This window comes from Nicotiana tabacum, chromosome 16, assembly GCF_000715075.1.
Source record: "Nicotiana tabacum cultivar K326 chromosome 16, ASM71507v2, whole genome shotgun sequence".
In the NCBI taxonomy this organism is placed as follows: Eukaryota; Viridiplantae; Streptophyta; class Magnoliopsida; order Solanales; family Solanaceae; genus Nicotiana; species Nicotiana tabacum.
Genome location: NC_134095.1, coordinates 108163892 through 108186146, shown reverse-complemented (window position 1 = coordinate 108186146; position 22255 = coordinate 108163892). Strand labels below are relative to the sequence as shown.

The following is a 22255-nucleotide window of genomic DNA, read 5'->3' as shown; positions in this document are numbered from 1 at the left end:
CACCCGGACACAAAGATTGTCATCCTCTAGCCTATCTCCTATAAACCTATAAGGTGATACAAATACAAAATGTATTTTACGTACACTTGTTAACTTTACATTAATGTTTGGGGTTATGATTTAATATCTACAATATTTAATCTTTCTTACCAAGCTTATGAGATTTGATTTACTTAATTAATTACTAGTGGATTCGGAGTTAGGCTAAAAGTCGCACTTCCAAATTTCGGATTTACCTCATATATATATATATCTTCCTTTCTTTTTACAATTTGAAAAATGTCTATTTTTTCTATTGAACCGGATAAGGATTGAGGAGATGGAACTTTAGGAGACAGAACGAAATCCTTGAGATATCTCTAAAGTTAAATTAAATAATTTTTGAGTTTTTAATCTTTTTCAAGTGAGTTTAAGTTATATGTTTTGACAATGTACAATTTATATATTATTTGATTAAATTGGCCTACAACAAATACTAATTATTTATAACAATCAAATCTGCTAACTTTAAAAAAATTAGACCAGGTTGATAGTGTAAGCAAGCTTTTAAAGTTAATGCATATACGTTGAATTAGGTCCGTAAGCACATATTAAAGCGCCACGTTGAGTATAAGTAAGTGAAAAAGTGCACTACTTATCTCTTTCTGCCGCAATTATAATTAACTAAACATACTTAATGATACTGCTAATCTAGAAAACATATATTTATTTTTTCGTGGAGCAGAATTACATCATTTAACTTTGACTTAAGGTGGTATGTATATTACATATATTGCAGAAATTGTGTGTCTGTGAAGCAGCGACATGTCCAAATACAGATGGAGCTGAAATCCAAGATGATCTTCAGTATAAAACTAGGGAAAAGTTTATTTAGACTTGGTTAAAAAAATTATTTTCGTCGGACAGCTGCCAGTAAAACAGATGAGTAGATTAATAATTGATATGAAAGAATATAATACCGAATGAATGTGTCAAGGAGTTGATCTGTTTATAGCTGATCACCAGATACTTTTCAGACTTGGCACACTCCTAGCCCCCAGGTATATATGTGTTTACCCTTAAAAATAATAACAATTGAATTTATACGTGGTTAAAAGGATATATGGATTAATCCAATACAAAATGATCAATAACATTAGACAAAGGAATTAAAGGTAAAACAAATAATCAAACCAGTAGTAATGTTAAGTCCGAGCTCGGGTATGAACTTAGTGATTGTTCTGCCCTCGGTTCGGAGCCATATATCTGTGAAGAACTATGAACAAGAACAAGAACTTTGAACAACTTAGAAGCAGAAAAAACAAGTGTATATTGCATTGGAATGCATGTTACAGTCTCCCTAAACTTTCCCTTTATATAGTAGGGGAATTTTACCTCAAGTATAACTCTAAGAAAGGTAAAAGTCTTCGTTTTCGTTAATCACAAATCCGCTGTTGATACAGGCCGAGATCCACGGCGTTATATCCGGTTGGGCGCGGATATCACGGCCCTTCGTTAGTCGTGTGCAACCGTTTGGTTATACCTTCCGAGGTCTTGGAGCCCGAACTGGATTCGGGGGCTGTTGCCTCGATGGCCTCGGTGGTAAGTGCTTCGTTCAGGACTCAGTGCGAGAGGATCTTGGCTTCGATCCCGATTCCGGGTAGTTATGTCATTGCTTCGTTTGCCCTACCGAAAAATCAAAGTGGCTCGCTTACCCTGATTTTGCCCGTATACAATATGTCAATTAGATTGTTTCACGAATTATTTAAATATGCCTATACTCCACGTTTGTCACCAATGCTTCGCTTTCTAAAATGTTAAAAAAATAATACAATAGCTCAACTTCATGACTGAGCATGGTGTACAGGTTAACTACTTCTATATGATCGGGGTGTGAAACAAACATGTTGGGTCAAAATACATACGACGGCTCAAAGTGACAAGATAAATAAGACGTGCTTTAATTTAATTAGTGTTGGAGAATTAGTGGGTATCTCGAAGGGACTGTTGTTCACTAATAAGAATTTTTTTTCTTTTTTGACTCTACTACTTTTTCGTATATATACAAAACTAGGTAAATTGCCCGCACTTCGCGCGTTCATGGCGTAATTCAATCGCACTCCTTTTATTATATTGTCGTACAATGTCTCCTGGCAGGCAATGGACATTTACAAAATAATTTCAAAAAGAATACTTTAGAAGCATGATCGCACATGAGAAACAAAATAATAAATTTGAATGAGAAACAAAATAATAAATTTGAATGAGAAACAAAATAATAAATTTGAATCGTGTTACATAGTGAACATATTAGATAATTATTCACCAATAGTATAACTAATTTCTTTTGTAGTTGAAAGTTTGCTAAATAAAACAGTAAAGAAATTTACCTTTCCTTCAACAAAGCGTTTTGTTTCAATGTTATCCTCAACCTTCTTTTCCCTGCATAACCAACGAAAATAAATCATATTTTCAGTGTACATATACATCTGGATTGCCATTTAAAACAATCTATATCACAATACCCTTTGTTCTTTCCTTGTTGTGTATTGCAATTCCAGATTCTCATCTGGAATGAACAACTTAGATACGGTATAATTTTCAAGCCCCTCTTTAATATTGTAATTGTTAAATCGTAGCTTGAAAATAAATTCCTTGCCGCAAAGGCATTGGATTTGTGGAGGTACATTATCCTAGCATATAAAAAAAATCTAATTAGTAGAAGCATCTCGAAGAACTGTAATTTTAATTACAAAGAAGTAGAAATAGGAAAATAACATATATTTCGGCACTGCAATCGGACTCCAACAACTCGTTAATGTTCATCCTGTTCATAAACATCTCTTCCTGTATGGGAATGTTATTGACATGAGAGCTTTCGATAGTTTGTACACCAAGAAATGTGGGACCAAACTTTTGAATCAAAGTTGTTATGTAATCTATTTCTAGATTTACATATATTTTGCTTGCGTATGTGGCAAAAGTAACCTCACCTGTAAATGGTGAATGCAGTTTTAAAACAAACTTTAATGTATATTCAGAATATCAGTAATAAATTACATAGGAATGATTGGTTAACATTAAAAATTACCATGGAATTATTTAACTGTTGTAGGAGTAACTATGACAACATACGGGCCAAAGTCGTTGTATAGAAATGGTTCGAACTTCTCTCCAAATTCTTCCCACAAAGTTATTTTTGATTTTGCAAAAATTTAATTGAGTAACAATCCATATGATTCATCTAATATGTAATCTAAAGATATATGCATAAACAACTTGGATGACAAAATAAAAGTACAAACAATAAATCTGGTTTTACGAAGTTAACAAAATGTAATAAGAGATGAAGAAATGACTGGCTGCTTAACAAAAGAAAGGAAGAAACACCTAAATGTATTTAAAAAAATCTAAGAAGAGATGAAGAAATGACTGGCTTCTTAACAAAAGAAAGTGAAAAATACCTAAATGTATTTCAAATAGAACAAAAATGTATACTAACATCAGTTATACACCAATAGTATCTTTTGTAAAATCTTCCAATTCATTACAGTAAATACAAAATATATGAATACTAACATCAGTTATGTATTAATTATTGCATAGCCTTCTCGGAAAAGTAATAATCTGCATTTTTGGATGGCTTAAGCACAACTGAAGCAGGACGTTTAATATCGTCATCGATATTGAGTGCTTATTCCAGCATGAATTATCAATGGTATAGTTAGTTATCCTGAAGCACAAACATTTTGAAATAATTGTAATGAAGTAACTATTTGTAAGATTGTATAAAGGTCATGTCACAATTTGGAAAAGACTAAGAAATACCTCGCGTGTCTCAGCAACCATAGGGCGTATATTTTGGAATACCTCTTTGTAAACAATATTTTTAATGAATGTAGGATCTTCTGCGTCGTCGTCAACATTTAGTATGGTTAATCCCTCTCTTGTTGTTACTCGGGAGACAACCACATATAATTGACCATGGGTGAATACTTGCTTCGGAAGATACAAGCCGACATGGTTAAGAGACTGTCCTTGACTTTTATTGATTGTCATGGCAAAACATGGCGCCAAAGGGAGCTGCCTTTTGTTAAGCTTGAATGGCCACTTTGAATCGTTGGGAGACATTATGATTCTTGGAATTGTGACGCTCGAACCAATGTTCTTTCCGGACATGATGTTTGCGCTGACAGACCAATTTCCAAGATGCCTGACAATTAATCTTGTTCTGTTGCATAGGCCTTCTGTTTGGTTTAGATTTCTGAGAAGCATAACTGGTGTACCTACTTTTAAGTGTATGTCATGATTAGGGATGCCAGGGAATGTTAAGCTATTTAGAAATTCGGTTGGGTACAACAGTTCTTCATCGTTAGTGTTCATGCTCGCTTTGCATACATTGTCAGAGCTGAAATATGTTCTTCCTTCACCTGGTATCATTTTCAGAATTCTATCGTTCAACTCATGTACCATATCATTTTTTGGCGTTAGTATTGCTCTTTCTTTCGGATATGTTGGGTCACTGTAATTTTGTAGGAGACATGGATAAACTGCCTCAACAATCGATCCGATTGGGTCGTTAGATGATTTCATGCATACATCAGGAGGCAATTTGATTAGCTCCTTGTTAATGTCATCGTAAAATGATCCATTTCCAACCTGTAGCAACCATTTGTCAAAAGTAGCAATTTGGTCAGCCTCGCAATCACTTACTTTTCCATTGCATAGTCTCATATTTTGCTTCAGTTCATATATTGTGAAAAATGGCCACAAATAAGAGGAGTTTAGTGATGCATCAACAATATCAGCTCGGGTACCCTTTGGAATAACAGGTAATATTTGGCGAAAATCGCCACCACATACAACTGTAAGGCCTCCAAAAGGTTTGTCAGAGCTATTTTCATACCTCATTCGCAGGATATCTCTCAACGTCTTATCTAATGCTTCAAAACATAACTTATTTGCCATGGGGGCTTCATCCCAAATAATTAAAGAAGTTCTATTGAGAAGTTCAGCTAAGTGGGTGGCTTGTTTTATTTTACAAGTGGATTCTACAGTAACGTCCAAAGCAATATGGAAGCACGAATGAGCGGTCCTACCATTTGGCATAACAAAGCTGCAATTCCAGAAGTAGCAACGGGAAGAACTATTTTTGATTGTGATCTGAGGTTGGAAATTATTGTATTCCATAGAAATGTCTTGCCAGTACCACCATGTCCATTTATAAAAAATAATCGTCCTTGTTCATTCTCAACTGATGTTATTATTGCATCATAAGCTAACTTTTGGCAATCATTTAAGAGAGCGAATGATTTGTCGTGCAGTATTTTTAGCTCCTCTTTGTCATAGTCTAGCTCCTCATTGAGCAGACGGTTTTCCACATTTCGCAGTAACGTAGAATCTGGTAGCGGCATTCCATCTATGTCTTTCAAACTTTTTCCCATCTTTAATAGGATGGTTTCAATCTCAAATAATGTATATGCTTCTACTTGTTTTTCAGTTAACTGTAAATATTTCAATTGAAATCTATTTCTCTGTAATGATGTTATATCTTTTGATAAAATTCCACAGTTGTTCTTCCAAAATTTGCTTGAATCAGATACCTGACAGTGAATAAGTATCGTTACAAATAGATGTCTCAACTCATTTCCTGTCGCCCAAAGTGCAGCCTCGGCTAAGCAGTCATTCCACTCTTTATCATCATCTAATAATCCTAACGCATAGCATGCATCTCTATAATTTTTATACTCCACTCCGTTTATTGTTCCGATGCTTTCATAGGAAGTGCTTCCTTTCACAAAGTTAAGCTGCATTCCCATATAAAAACGTTCTCCACTTGCAGCATGTGCGAAGTAAATTCTACCAACTGCCTTCCCACTTTGCCTTCTATTCCAAGTTTTGTCCTTTGCATTCCAGACCCAATGCGTAGGAAAGTCCGAATATGTTAGCTCTCGTGCATCGTCATATCTTTTGTTCGCCTCAAACCATTCTGTGAATTTTGTCTTTTCTATGTCCGGTCTGCTAATCACGCTTTCTGCTTGCTTTCCTTCTTCGAATATTATTGTATTTTGTCCCTCTAAATGAAAAGGCAGACGCTCAACTGCCGGCTTTCTATAATGTATATCAAATTTAAAAATCCTCCAGCAAGCTTCTATAGCTGATATGTATCTGCAGTCTAGATATTTATTTATCTCATCATTTTCTGCAGTTGTATTGGTAGATTCTATAGTTGCAGTTGCTCTATCAGACCCTTTATGGACATACTTGAACAGGTACTTCACAGACCTTGAGTAATTGCATAATTCGACATTTATATGTGCATCATATTTGACAAGCAAATCCCTATTGTAAGGGACAACATATCTATTGTCTAAGTTGGCGCCATTTTTCTTGAGTTGAGTACCTGTGTTCCTTCTCCTATAAATAGGAAATCTATCTGAATCAAAAGTTGTTCGATCATTGACTTTCTTCGGAAAATGCTTCGTGCACTTTCCTTGCTTCATACATGGGCAATGTGGATTTAATTCTCCGCAAGGTCCATGCATCATAAAGTTCTTAACAGCATTATAACCATCAGGATCAACGTCCAAATCAGGTATTTCTGCTGCTATTATTCTGTCAATATGATCCGTGGAGAGGCTTTTTAATGTGGGATGCAGGAAGAGCAATATATGCGCATGAGGTAAACCTCTTTTCTGAAACTCAATTGTATATAAACCTGTAAATGAATAGTATAAGGTTATGGTTAGGATGCAGGCACAAAAGACATGTAGTACACATTCTTTTACCAGCATATACAGAAGCTATACTTGTTGAAGTTTGGCAAAATGCCAAAGTCCCACATTGGTTGGGAGTTAAGTTTGGGGGGGATTTTTCCCCTATAAAAGAAGGCCTAATGTTTAGGATTGAAACACACCTCTCATTTGCCTTCTCATCTGTTTAAGGCATTTGTATCTTCTCTCTTTAGTATTATTTCACTTGTATTTTGGAGTGAAATAAAATATTGGTTGTGTCCGAGGAGTAGGCAAAATTAGCCGAACCTCGTAAATTCTGGTGTTCCCTTTATTGTTGCTTTATTGTCTTATTTATTATTTGGTGGCTGTCATAATTTTGGTATAGTAGTTGTGACTTATTCACACTATATACATTTGGCTTCCGCAACAATTGGTATCAGAGCCAAGATACTGTCTAAGTATGCTCTGTGGTTGCAGCATAGTCTGATCTTCCACATCAGAAAAGATTTATCTTGGTAACTGAGTCAAGGTTCTGTCTGAGTATGCTCTGTGGTTGCAGCTTAGTCTGATCTTCCACACCAGAAAGGAAATAATCTTGATTTGTGTCGTCAGCTATTAAATAATATTTGTGTCAAAGATGGGAGACAATAAACAAGAAGAATCTACATCAAGTGTCAACAATACGTCATCATTGGCATCTTCGCTTATGACAAGAATTGTGTCAAATGCGAAATTTGCGGTCGAAATATTTGACGGGTCCGGACATTTTGGGATGTGGCAAGGCGAGGTTCTAGATGTCCTTTTTCAACAAGGGCTAGATCTGGACATTGAAGAAAAGAAACCAGATGTTATTGGAGAAGAAGATTGGAGAATTATCAACCGTGTTGCTTGCGGTACCATTCGATCCTACCTTGCTAGAGAGCAGAAATATCCATACACAAAGGAAACTTCTGCAAGTAAATTATGGAAAGCACTGGAGGATAAATTTTTGAAGAAAAACAGTCAAAATAAATTGTACATGAAGAAGAGACTGTTTCACTTCACCTATGTTCCTGGTACCACGATGAATGAACATATCACCAGTTTCAATAAGTTGGTCACAGATTTGCAAAATATGGATACAACTTATGATGATGGTGACTTGGCCTTAATGTTGTTGGCGTCACTTCCTGATGAGTACGAGCACCTTGAAACTACTCTACTCCATGGAAATGACGAAATTTCTCTCAGAGAAGTTTGTTCAGCTTTGTACAGCTATGAACAAAGAAAGCGAGAAAAACAGAAGGGCGGAGAAGGAGAAGCACTGTTTGTGAGGGGTCGTCCTCAAAATCAAACGAGGACAAAGAAGGGAAGATCCAAGTCAAGATCCAGACCCAGCAAAGATGAATGTGCCTTTTGTCGAGAAAAAGGGCACTGGAAGAAAGACTGTCCGAAGTTGAAGAATAAGGCCAAACATAACAATGGAAAGGCTATTATGGATTCAAATGTAGCTGATTGTGATGATTCAGACTTCTCATTAGTTACAACAGAGTCATCAACATCATCAGACATATGGTTGATGGACTCGGCTTGTAGCTATCATATGTGTCCCAACAGGGACTGGTTCGTGGAATTTCAAGAAGGAGAATATGGAGTCGTCCACACAGCGGATAACAGCCCTCTTACCTCATATGGCATTGGTTCAATACGATTAAGGAACCATGATGGAATGATCAGAACATTGATAGATGTTCGATATGTACCGGATTTGAAGAAGAATCTCATCTCTGTGGGAGCCCTAGAATCAAAAGGGTTCAAAATCATTGCAGAAAATGGAGTGATGAGAGTATGCTCCGGTGCACTAGTGGTAATGAAGGCTAATCGGAAGAATAATAATATGTACCGCTATCGTGGCAGTACAGTTATTGGGACAGCGACAGTAACATCCAGTGATGACAAAGAGGCAGAAGCAACCAAGCTATGGCACATGCGCTTGGGACATGCTGGAGGAAAATCCTTGAAAACTCTATCAGATCAAGGATTGTTAAAAGGAGTAAAGGCTTGCAACTTGGAGTTTTGTGAGCATTGTGTTAAAGGGAAACAGGCAAGGGTTAAATTTGGTACAGCGATCCATAATACTAAAGGCATTTTGGATTATGTACACTCTGATGTTTGGGGTCCTTCCAAAACACCTTCATTGGGTGGGAAGCACTATTTTGTAACCTTTGTTGATGATTTTTCCCGAAGAGTATGGGTGTATACAATGAAGAGCAAAGATGAAGTGTTGGGAATTTTTCTCAAATGGAAGACGATGGTGGAGAATCAGACAGGCAGGAGAATCAAGTGTATTCGCACAGACAATGGAGGTGAATACAAAAATGATCATTTCAATAAGGTCTGTGAAAATGATGGCATCGTCCGACACTTCACTGTTAGACATACACCACAACAGAATGGAGTGGCAGAACGTATGAACCGGACCTTGCTGGAGAAGGTACGGTGTATGTTGTCCAATGCTGGCTTGGGCAAAGAATTTTGGGCTGAGGCAATTACATATGCATGCCACCTCATTAATCGTCTACCATCTGCTGCTATTGATGGAAAAACACCATTTGAAAAATGGTACGGAAAACCTGCTGTAGATTATAACTCTTTGCACGTGTTTGGCTCAACTGCATATTATCATGTGACGGAGTCAAAATTGGATCCAAGGGCAAAGAAGGCTATTTTTATGGGAATTACTTCTAGAGTCAAAGGATATCGCTTATGGTGTCCTATGACAAAGAAAGTAATATTCAGCAGAGATGTTACCTTTGATGAATTTGCTATGGTAAATAAGGTAACAGAAGATACCAAACAAAATGAAGGTGCTTCTAAGCAGGTGGAGTTTGAGGGAAAATTTATTTTTCCTACACAAGAAGCAGAAGAGGAAACAAATGAAGATTACCCTCTGGAAGGAGAGCCAGTAGAGGAGATTCCAACTCAGGAATCTCAACAACAACTTGAATCAATAGCAACCAGCAGGCCAAAAAGAACAATAACGAAACCTGTTCGTCTCATAGAGACGGTTGCTTGTGCAACCTCAATTGTAGCTGATGATGTTCCTACTACTTATAAAGACGCTGTTCAAAGTTCAGAAGAAGATAAGTGGAGGATTGCCATGAATGATGAGATACAGTCCCTTCATCAGAATCATACATGGAGATTGGCCAATCTCCCGAAGGGAAAGAAAGCAATTGGGTGCAAATGGGTATTTGCAAAGAAGGAAGGATTTCCTAACCAAGTAGATGTTCGCTACAAAGCAAGATTGGTGGCCAAAGGATATGCTCAAAAGGAGGGAATTGATTACAATGAAGTGTTTTCTCCAGTTGTAAAACATTCCTCCATTAGAATTATGTTGGCTTTGGTAGCACAATTGGATTTGGAACTAGTTCAGATGGATGTAAAAACTGCGTTTTTACATGGAAACTTGGAGGAGGAAATCTACATGACTCAGCCAGAAGGATTCAAAGTTGCTGGAAAAGAAAATATGGTGTGCAAACTTGAAAAATCGTTGTACGGATTGAAACAATCTTCTAGACAATGGTACAAGCGATTTGACGAGTTTATGTTGCGGCAAGGGTACAAGAGAAGCAAATACGATCATTGTGTGTATTTGCACAAGCTTAAAGATGGTTCCTTTGTATATCTTCTCCTATATGTTGATGATATGTTGATAGCTTCCAAGAATTCGGAAGAAATTGATAAGTTGAAGATTCAACTGAAGAAGGAGTTCGAGATGAAGGATTTGGGTGAGGCAAAGAAAATTCTTGGCATGGAGATAATTAGAGATAGACGTTCAAAGAAACTCTGTTTATCTCAAAAGGAATATTTGAAGAGAGTACTTCAACGTTTTGGCATAGATGACAAGACTAAGCCAGTTAGTACTCCACTTGCTTCCCATTTTAAGCTAAGTACTACTATGTCGCCAATGGATGAAGCTGAACGAGAGTATATGTCAAAGGTACCATACGCAAATGTTGTTGGTAGCTTGATGTATGCAATGGTTTGCACAAGGCCTGACATTTCACAAGCTGTTGGAGTTATTAGCAGATATATGCACAATCCAGGGAAGGAGCATTGGCAAGCTGTGAAGTGGATTCTACGGTATATTCATAATACTGTAGATGTCGGGTTAGTTTTTGAGCAGGAAGACAATCAGTTTGTAGTTGGATATTGTGACTCAGATTTTGCGGGTGATATGGACAAACGAAGATCAACTACTGGTTATGTGTTTACTTTTGCAAAGGCACCAGTTAGTTGGAAGTCTACTTTGCAGTCAACAGTTGCTTTGTCTACAACAGAGGCAGAGTACATGGCTATTACAGATGCTGTGAAAGAGGCAATTTGGCTTCAAGGATTGCTAAAGGAGCTTGGTGTTGAACAAAAAGGTATCACAATTTTTTGTGATAGTCAAAGTGCTATTCAATTAGCGAAGAACCAAGTTTATCATGCAAGGACGAAGCACATTGATGTTCGGTATCATTTCGTACGAGAAATCATAGAAGAAGGTGGAGTCACGGTGAAGAAAATTCATACTACAGAGAATCCTGCTGATATGCTGACAAAGGTGGTGACTGCGGTCAAGTTTCAACATTGTTTGGATTTGATCAACATTGTTGAACACTGAAGATTGAAGATGAAAACACAACCAAAATTTGTTATTGAGAGAGAATTGAAAATGTGGAATTTTGCCAAGGTGGAGATTTGTTGAAGTTTGGCAAAATGCCAAAGTCCCACATTGGTTGGGAGTTAAGTTTGGGGGGGATTTTTCCCTATAAAAGAAGGCCTAATGTTTAGGATTGAAACACACCTCTCATTTGCCTTCTCATCTGTTTAAGGCATTTGTATCTTCTCTCTTTAGTATTATTTCACTTGTATTTTGGAGTGAAATAAAATATTGGTTGTGTCCGAGGAGTAGGCAAAATTAGCCGAACCTCGTAAATTCTGGTGTTCCCTTTATTGTTGCTTTATTGTCTTATTTATTATTTGGTGGCTGTCATAATTTTGGTATAGTAGTTGTGACTTATTCACACTATATACATTTGGCTTCCGCAACAATACTATGTAATTATTCTTTGTTTTCCGGCGGTAAAAATTCTCGTGGATTAAGATTGAGATTTAATCTGACATGACAAAAAGGATTTGGTGATATCAATAACAACTGTTGTCTATGTGCATTTGTGCTAAAAAAAGTTATCTATACAAACGTATGATATGTCAATGATTCTTATATGGACATTGGCAGGACTTTTAGAGGCTCATGACCTATGTTGCACGGACTCTCCAAAATACTGCCGCACCCGTGTCGGATTCTCCAAAAATACATTACTTTTGGAGAATCCGACTCTTACCCGGCAATATTTTCGGAGAGTCCGAGCAACATTGCTCATGACAATTACTCCATTGCCAATCCTGGTGAATGGGGTGCTTATGGGTAAAGATTGTATACGAACGTACAATTTAATATCTACTCTGTTTTGGTATTAAGTCCTATAGTTATGTATTATGGGCGTAATTATTTTTGAAGCTTGGATCTGTAGCTAGGGTTGCTATCAGACTGGGATAGTTGGTATAGTTGTGTGCTCTCCAACTCCTTAAGAGCTATGTAACTTCCTTCTAACTTAGTAGTTATTCTTTTGTTTTTTTTGCTTGGACTTGCCATCTATGTCTTTCTTTTGAAGTTATCAAATATAAGTCTAATAGAACTTGTATATATGCATATAAATACATTTCATAATAGAATTATGTAAGATCGTCTAATTCAATTTAGTTAAAATAGCATCAATTAGCATCGTTAACAGTTCAAAATATTTTTGTTACTTATTTTTTCAAGATCCTTTACTATTCCACACATATGTATGATGCATTATATTGTTACCAAAAGTCAGATAACCACATGCGCAACTAAGTTGTTGGATTATGACGAACTTCTTAAAACATAAAGCCTTAAGGATAAACTAAGAAATTATAGTTTTCATACCAATGAGAATTGCTAACATTCAAAAGACCTGTTACTAACACTTGTTTCATGTATATTTATGTTATTAGTAATGTGTGCATTATGTAGTGAATGAGTTAACTTACATGCAATTATTTTTCCAAAAGGCTGCTTTTTTTTTAGATCTTGCATTAGCTGGAACAATTTTATGTGGAAAACTCTGCATATGATATCAACCCGGTTGTCATCGCTCTCTTGTCCAATTAAACGGAGCATTTCATTTATTTCTGGCCACTTTGGGTTGCAAGTGAAAGTAATGAACAAATCTGGATATCCCGCCCACCTACAAATTGCCATTGCATCTTGATAATTTTGTACCCTATATCGAGGTCCCCCAGTGTGTGAAGAAGGCAAGATAATGATTTTCCCTATCATTGAACAATCAGAATCACCTCGGACAATAGCATCCATCAATCCAGAAAATAGATCAGCCCTGAGTTTTTTTTGATTGTTCCGGATATAACGAAATCTTTCTTCTTCAATTGCCATGTAACCATCCACGGCGTATTGCTGCAATAGTCTACCAGCTTGTAGAAGAGTGTGCGCTTCGTTAAGTCTTTGTTGTATCCTGAAGCAGTAGAACTGTCTCATTGTCAATTGTTCTCTCGCGAAAGTTTTGTTGATTACATCTGTCAAAAGAATTCCAAGCCTATATCCATCTTCACCATATGGGTGTATTAATGGGTAAGTCATAGACATGAAACTTGGGTGTAAATCTGTGATTCTTTGAAGTCCGTTTTTCCGATGTTCTACTATAACATCTCGCTGGAAATTTTCATCAGTAAGATCACCAATTATTAGTCCTGCAACTTCAGAAGCTGTGGGTATATTGTATTGTCGGCCATCTCTTGTCCTATCGGATAGTAGTCGTAGACGAAAAACAGATTCAGGATGTTGTTTATATCTATCCCTTGCCATTCGAAATGTTTTTGCCAAAATATTATGCTCGTCCAGCATTTCAGATAAGCCCCGAACAATTTTAGGATCAACTTCTTCATGGAGCAGACTATTCATTCTGTTATGTATCTCATTTTCAGTATCATATATATAGTGCTGGGCAAACTGTGGTTTTTTCCCAGTTTCCGGCAACAGAGAGCCAATGTGATGATAATTTTGACCACTCATCCTGAAAACATATGGGCCCTTTGAACGATTGATGCTTCTGTCAACTCGGCCTCCCATAGATGTAAATGCGAACATAGAGTTATAAACTATGATATTTTTTCGAAAACTGATACCAAGTTGTCCAGAATCTGTGCTCAAAAGATATTTGAGATAGGGCGGGGGTTGGCTCATTAACGGTAGTCTTACACGGCCTTCCATACAACAAAATGAGAATTTTGGCCGTGTTGTCTGTTTAGTTTTTTTTGTCCGTTCTTCATACCATAAAATGGCCCCACAATATTGGCAAGTGTGTGTTGGAGGGCCAAAATTCCAAGTTGTTGTATTATGACCTGCCAAATAGAAATTTCAATATCAATATGAAGTGGCTTTCAAGTCTAATGTTATTGACATGAGTTGCAGATATATTAGGAGTTTGCGAGCTGTCTTTAAAGTCATTTAAGATTTGTATATCAGTAGAAAGTGCAGAGAACCTCTAATGTTAAAGACCTTCACGGTGTTGAGTATTGGATTGAAACAGGTCCGAAATGAGTGAAATGGATAATGAGGATTTATATAGCCACACCAGCAAGTGTTTTCATGTTCCAAGGACAATTTTTTAAATTGCGAAGAACACTGGACATTCAAAGTGAAGTCCGTTGTTTGCATTTTCTGCTAAGTTGAGCAACATGCTACATTTGTTCCAATTTGGTCCTTTTGAAGTAGGATTTGGTTTATTCAAGCAGAAATTCTATAGAATTGTTTTCCCCTTTGTGTTTCCATATCAGGAGACTTGGTGTTTTCTATAGTATTTTAGTATGCTATCTTTGAACATGTTATTTACAGATAATAATGTGCCTTTTACCCTTTAACTCCTGCTTTTGTTATGTTTGAAAAATTCGTAACCAACCAAAAATATGTACCTATATTGTACCTAATAATATGTACCTGTATGTTGAAGATTGTTTTGTATAGTTCTACTGCTTTGAGAACACATATAAAGTGATCCTTCATTTGCTTCGTCTTTGGGTGTATGATGTGGCATGATACATAGGTCTCCTGCAATGTATTTACAAATATTCTTTAGTATATAAAGTAAGATGCGAACTGCAAGAGATGTCGCTTTGCAAAAGCAAATATGCGTATAATATTTACATGTACAACAATACCACAATTTTAGATTCATGGTGAAAGGATCCGGATGGGATTACACTATGAACAAACCAAAGAAGAGACAGAGAATTAGTTCACAGGTTCTACTGGATTGAAGCATCATAAGGTCCTGCTAATCGTATGAACGCCACTATTCTAGTTTTCTATATTCACACATCAATTTAAGAGTATAAATAACCACTTTTGCATTATCGTTAAGAGAGATAGCTTGATGAGTAACAAAATACCATTTTGTTGAGTGAACACATGTCTCCTTATGCAGTGTCGTAACTTCATCAATTTTGTGAATCGTTTCACAAGTTGTAGTAGCAGGAGTATTTTCTTTTGTGGCTGATTGGCGTATTTCTTTTGAATTAATACGACCTTTCGCTTCAATCTGGCATAATGATATCTGAATTTTTTGATATCGACCAATACATCATTGTTCTGGTTACATTGCACTGTTGTTGCATATCTCTTCAGTTTAATTTTAAGCATCCTCTCTTGCCTAGCTAAAACTGGTAGAAGCTGCAGCAGCAGTGTAATTTCCGGCTGAACATTCGTTGACACATTAAATTGTTTAACAATAGCAGATAGCAGTTCCATCAAACCTGTTATAAAGTATTGAAAAAATTGAATATATTAAAATTTGAAATGTTTGGTGAAGTCAGATATTAAAAACAAATAGGTTGCAAAGATGGTTATGTGAACTGCAAATCAAACTATCCATTGCAAAAAAACACAATGGAATATTGACAATACGGACTGTGTAGCATGTAATCTTGAACAATTTGTAACTGCTATTATTAACAGGTAAAATATGATATTTCCGGATGTGCGGCGTTGATATATTCAATGCAAACAGATTCTCAAGACTATGTCAAGGCAAAATGATAAGTAAGGATTATACCCAGTTTATACTTGAGCAAATCCAAGAAATTCTTTCTTAGTAAATAATCAAAGTAACAAAATGTAAGAAGATATGAAGAAATGCCTGCCTGCTTAACAATAGAAAGGAAGAACACCTAAATGTATTTCGAATAGAACAAAAATGAAAATTTCAGAAGCCAACGTAAAGTGAAACACACTAAGCGTATGATGTTAACAAAAGTGAAGTGTTAGTAATGCTGCGGTTTGATTCTTCTTTATGTTTTCTGAAATACTAATTCAACTTTTCCTTCTTTGCTGTGGTCCCTCTTCAATTTTTAGCAGGAAAAAATGAATATAATAGGTGGAAAGATAAAAGTAAGTCTGAAGTATATAAAATAGGATATAGCCGTTATTGATTTGGTGCAAGAAAGTAACTGCCAGGGAGAAGTTGTGTGATGTTTCTCTGAATCGCCATCTACTCTTGTATACAATATTTGGGTGCTTCATAAATATTCAATTAATATTAAATTTAATACTGTAATTAATTGGAACATAAAGGTCAAGTATTATGTTGTGAATACAAGTAAGAAACAACCTTCGTGGGTTAAAGAAAAGGAGATGCTGTTAAAACTTCTGTTTGATAAGAGTGTTAAAATTTATTCCATATGTGAATGAATGGCAGAGAACAATGGCAAATGGAAATGTAACTTAAGTTTCATATTGATCAAAAGATGTGTGCATCCTGCTAAAGAAAGAGATTTCAACGTGTGTTATTCTCTTATTTCCATTTCTTTCTCTTTTGTCCTTTCTCAATTGGTGAAACAATGGAAAGACGGTAATCATAGGAACGACAAAAGATATTTAGAAAATTTAAATCTTGAAAGTATGGATTGAATATAACAACAGAAACTTGCCTGAAAAGAAATACGCCCTTGTTTCTTATGTCACTATTTATCTTGCTGCAATTAATAAAACGCTAAAAAAATAAAATTTGCAATCAGTTGATTGTAAAAGTATGAAGTCGGCCTTTTGATAAACATTTCAATCAAATGAGCTAAAGTAATAAGAGTATACGGAAATGCTAGCATTGGTCAAATATGACCAAATTTATTCAGAAAGCAATTTGCGCTTGGAATACAAAAATTCATGGAAACATAAAATAACAGCAGAAGTAGTGACATGATAGATGCAGTAAAATAAATTAGTGGTGTTGATGAAACTGCTACCTATATGAGTAAATGAAACTCAAAATGTTTTGACGTTGTTTTGTATTTATGTAACTTTCACTTAAAATGTTCCAACCAAAGCGGGAACATTTTTCTTCAAAGTATGGCAAATTGTGATACTGTCTATTCTTATTTTAGTACGCTTTTTTATTGCAAGTATTTTTTTCTCAGTGGTTATTTCATGATAGTAACAATAGAGAAATTTCTACATCACTACAACTTTCTACTGCAGAGATCATCATGAAAAGCACAATAGGGAACAATAATTTAGCCTGCTCTTAAACAACTTTAAAAGTTCTAAAACCAACAAATAAACACTCTACTTCTTGCTTTTTTTGGTTGCTTGCTCGATAACTTCATCGTCATGTATGATTAGGTTTCTCTTTCTAATCTTTCTTGATGAGGTTCTTCTCCCCTTACAGTTAACATCGTCATTGACATGTGGATCTTCTGGAGACAATCTATATCACAATACCTTTTGTTCTTTCCTTGTTGTGTATTGCAATTCAAGATTCTCATCTGGAATGAACAACTTGGATACAGTATAATTTTCAAGCCCCTCTTTAAGATTGTAATTGTTTAATCGTAGCTTGAAAATAAATTCCTTGCCGCAAAGGCTCTGGATTAGTGGAGGTACATTATTGCTTTCCAATGATAGCCTATTGAACAACTTGTGGGCAAATGTATCGAGGAGCTTCTCCGCAACAGCATTAAATAATACCACAGTAGTATTTCCAGTTTTGTCTCTTACTTTGACATGTATTTTGTACCTATGATTATACAGTCAGTTTAAATGAACGACAATATAATCAAATTTACATTATTAGTTGCTTCCTTACTTCACCAAAGGAAACTTGCATTCTTTTGCACAAAAGTGACATGTGTAGACACCATTTGAAGGTACAATCTTCTTTGAACACAAGTTGCATGAAATGTAGTACCAATCAAAATAATTATCTACTTCTGCAATGTTTCCCCTCACTGTAACAATGTATTCCTATCGTATAAAAAACTCTAATTAGTAGAAGCATCTTGAAGAATTGTACTTTTAATTACAAAGAAGTAGAAATAGGGAAATAACATGTATTTCCGCACTCCAGTCGGACTCCAACAACTCAGTAATGTTCATCCTGTTCATAAACATCTCTTCCTCAATGGGAATGTTATTGACATGAGAGCTTCCAATAGTTTGTACACCAAGAAATGTGGGGCCAAACTTTTGAATCAAAGTTGTTATGTAATCTATTTCTAGATTTACATATATTTTACTTGCATATGTCGTGGCGAAAGTAACCCCACCTGTAAATAGTGAATCCAGTTTTAAAACAAACATTAATGTATATTCAGAATATCAGTAATAAATTACATAGCAATGAACATTTAACATAAAAAATTACCACGGAATTGTTTAACTGTTGTAGAAGTAACTATGACAACGTACGGGCCAGAGTCGTTGTATAGAAATAGTTCGAACTTCTCTCCAAGTTCTTCCCACAAAGTTAATTTTGTTTTTGCAGAACTATAGGTAAAAAGATGAAACAAAATTTAATTGAGTAACAATCCATATGATTCATCTAATATGTAATTTAAAGATAAGTGGCTTACTAATCAGTTATAACTTGGATGACCCTTTTTTTCTAATTGCTTCCAACACTCTCCATGTCACCGATGGCAGTTAAACAACCAACCACATCTACAATATCAAATTGAAAGAAGTAATCATTTCATAACTACATTGCTATTGCGATAAATATAGCAGGAAACATTGATCGTAATCAGTATACCTGATAGAACGGTGTTATTGTTCAGCCTTGAGTCGATCATGTCGGGTTTTATAAACTGGAATCCGTTTATTGGAATATTAACAATACCTTCTTGTAGTTCCTGGAGTGCAGTTGTCAGGAAGAAAGAAATTTTGAAATTACTTGTCACTGGTCTATATACACCAGAAGCCTCACTAACTTTGAAGTTCTTAATAAAATAGACTGATCCTTCACTGAGCAAATTCTTGTACTTATTTACTAAATTCTTGTTGATTGTAGCATGTATCAAAGTTTCCTGGTAGAAGAAAAACAGTTAGTGTTTTCAAAGTTAATAATTACAAATGCATAATAATTAAAAAAGGATAAGACACATGTATTACCTCTTCATCTATAAGGATCATGTCTGTACTCATTAGTTCTCTGTTTCTCTTGAAATTAATAGAGTCCCATTTCCGGCAAACTCTAACCCTCACGGTCCAATCATCCCTAGTACTATTCAAGTGTGTAAGAAGAGAATACGCCATATCGTATATAAGAGTTTTAGGAATAGGAAAATAGCGTATGAGATTAAGAAGGATAGCAGAAATTGTTTGTTTAAGAAGGATAGCAGAAGTTGTTTAAGGACAATGGTGTGCGTGGATTTTATATAAAGGATTCGGTTAAAAATTTTAAACGATGCCAACAGTTAATTGGAAAGTTACAACCCTTTAGAACAGCCACTATAACGGAGGGAGTTTTTGCACATGAGGATGAAGAGGGCGACGTTATGTCGTTTAACACTTCAACTTTCCGTATATGAATTTATATTGAATATATACATTATTTATTACACAATTATTTAGGACTTTTCAGAATAACCAATATTAGAAGGCATTCGTGAGATATGCCAAAGAAAGTTGCAATGAAAGCTAACCGATTTTACATACCATCAAAGAAGAGAAGAAGGCAACTTCTGAAATAGGTTGAAGCAAATCTTCTTTACAATTTGACTCTTCTATGGTAAAATCTTGTTAAATTGGCGGAGAGGGAAACAAATTTTTTGGCGGAAAGGGTAAATCATAGGTTTTTGAATGTCACTAATGAAGAGGCCGGAGGGTATTTGAATAGGGGAAAGGGAATTGTAAATGCAAAGAAGGTTGGGTAAATTGGAGCAGGTGCAATGCAATTGGGAATTTAAAGAAGCGGCGACTAAACAATATGTGAAGCATTTTTTTTTTTTTTTGTAATGTAAGTGTGAAACTACCGCAAAAAACCTGGAGGCGAGAAAATTGGATTGCTGGTTATTGGGAGTGCCACCTCACCGGGACTTAGTCTATTATATATATATATATATATATATATATATATATATATATATATATATATATATATATATATAGTTTTTATAAAATACCCGTTGATACCCAATTTTTCCTATGTATAAAAAGTAACTAAAGTTTTTGATAAAATCTTTACACATCCGGTCAAAATCTACAATTTATCTACATTTAAATACAATTTTTTGGCATAGAAATTTGGTCAAATTAAAACCTATAATTTATATACATCTTGTACACAATTTATATACATCTTTTATATATATATATATATATATATATATATATTAAAAGCACGAATCCCCTATCGAAATGTTGATTGACTTTTTTATCCTTTATATCATTTCATTCTACTTTAGACAAAATTATAATTATATTTATTGCCTTTTTTGTTGGATACGGCTTCTTTTGTTTAGTTTTAGGATTCAATTTAGCTTTAGGATTCTTTTACATTATGTCTTTTAGGTTTGGAATTCAACAATATTAATATCACTTTAGGTTTAGGATTCTCTTAATAGTAGTTTTCTTTTTTTCAAAATAACCTGTAGTTGAACAAATCAATTGGCCGCTTTCTCCTCAAATATGGTTTCTGCTTTCTCCACGAATTCATTCAATTTAAATTTCTGGATGTTCGAACAACGCAATTGAAGATCAAGTATCTATTATTTATAAGTGATTAGTTGAATTACTTGTGAGTTATGTTGTTTCTATTGTTGTTTGCCTGCTTACGTCCGGAGTTATTTATTTGTACAATAGACGAAGTCTTTTATATTCCGTTTTTTTTTTTGTTAATATAAGCATCTTTTCTCATAACAGTACGATTAGCATTATGAATCGTATTCATGGTTCGGTCGTTTTTTCCTTTAATTTAATAAATAAAATTCTTGTGGAATTAACGCATGTTTAATACAAAAACTGATGTCATTATTAGACCCCGCGTTGTTCTAATTTTCATGAAATCCATCTACAGAGTGATGCCTTAGTGTCTATTTATAAGGAACATTGGTTGACCTTATTGTTACTGAAAAATTGTGTGCATACATTATGTGATTGACAAGCGATCAGGTATGGGCACAACAAAAGGCTTACTTGTGAATACGAAGAGTTTGGTGCAAGTTTGAAGGAGCTCAATGTTAGTTTCAATGGACTTTACACTGTGCCTAAGAGCCTAGAATTTTCACTAAGAGAAATTAAAATATAAATAATAAAAAAGTGAATATACTAAGATGTTAAGGGAACTCAATATATAATATATTTATAATTTTTTTTTTACTTATTTACGTGGTGTAATTTTTCGGCAAATGGTCTCAATTGACACCCTCTTGGACAAGAGTGACTCCATAATTGAACCTTGAGAAATTTGAAGAGTTTCACATTGAAGAGTTGGGCATGAGTAAAACAAGATAAGAGCTCTTTCAGAACTCACTTAGCTAGATCTCACATTTACATCTTGGTGTTTTTCGAATACTTTCATAGTTATTCTTTACCGATTTATCTATTTTTAAGATGAATATCACCTATGTATGTTTAATTGCTTACTCTGCAGGCTATTACTTTGTATGTGGTTGCCGATGTCGTGGGCATATATATACTGCTTTACAAGATTCAACTAATATTGTAAGCACAATAAACTATTTTTGTTTCTTTTGATTTTATTTGTAACCCCTTTGTAGCACTCTTAGGAGATCACAGTTACCAGTATTTTTATGAATTAACTTACCAGAACGACAAAATAAATATGACGATCTTCTTTTTCTTCTTCGAAATATGCTTTAGTCCTGCCATTTTTTAGTATTCGGAGATATTAGCTAGCCACGATCAAGAATAAACATTTTCAGAAACTAATAATATTTATTTTATAACTCTGGTATATTTATAAATTATAGTGTATGTTATTTTCAAAATTTGGGATATAATATTTATCATTTTCAACAGCTTGTATTATTTTAAAATATATTTTATAATCCATTGCACATAGTTTAAAAATTCTTGTGTGATTTTTAAAATTTTATATTCATTGATATTGAGTACACGCGCAATGCGCGTATCTAAAAACTAGTATATATATATATATATATATATATATATATATATA

At 34.9% G+C, this 22255-nt stretch overlaps 3 protein-coding genes across 3 annotated transcripts; all 3 read right to left on the bottom strand.

Annotated features, from left to right (window-relative positions):
- Nucleotides 1-2297: 2297 nt before the first annotated feature.
- LOC142170358 (uncharacterized) lies at nucleotides 2298-4947 on the bottom strand. Its single transcript, XM_075232251.1, has 3 exons — nucleotides 3808-4947; nucleotides 2968-2972; nucleotides 2298-2421 (listed from the first exon to the last, which is right to left on the bottom strand). The coding sequence occupies exons 1-3, from the start codon at nucleotides 4945-4947 to the stop codon at nucleotides 2298-2300; spliced, it is 1269 nt and encodes a 422-aa protein (XP_075088352.1).
- Nucleotides 4948-5030: 83 nt separating this feature from the next.
- On the bottom strand, nucleotides 5031-13914 carry LOC107786202 (uncharacterized). Its single transcript, XM_016607650.2, has 2 exons — nucleotides 12819-13914; nucleotides 5031-6697 (listed from the first exon to the last, which is right to left on the bottom strand). Exons 1-2 carry the CDS (start codon nucleotides 13912-13914, stop codon nucleotides 5031-5033), a joined length of 2763 nt encoding a protein of 920 aa, XP_016463136.2.
- Nucleotides 13915-17359: 3445 nt separating this feature from the next.
- LOC107786203 (replication protein A 70 kDa DNA-binding subunit D-like) lies at nucleotides 17360-19968 on the bottom strand. Its single transcript, XM_075232475.1, has 5 exons — nucleotides 19225-19968; nucleotides 18866-19139; nucleotides 18687-18774; nucleotides 18479-18600; nucleotides 17360-18380 (listed from the first exon to the last, which is right to left on the bottom strand). The coding sequence occupies exons 1-3, from the start codon at nucleotides 19366-19368 to the stop codon at nucleotides 18719-18721; spliced, it is 474 nt and encodes a 157-aa protein (XP_075088576.1). The 5' UTR covers nucleotides 19369-19968; the 3' UTR covers nucleotides 17360-18380; nucleotides 18479-18600; nucleotides 18687-18718.
- Nucleotides 19969-22255: the final 2287 nt, after the last annotated feature.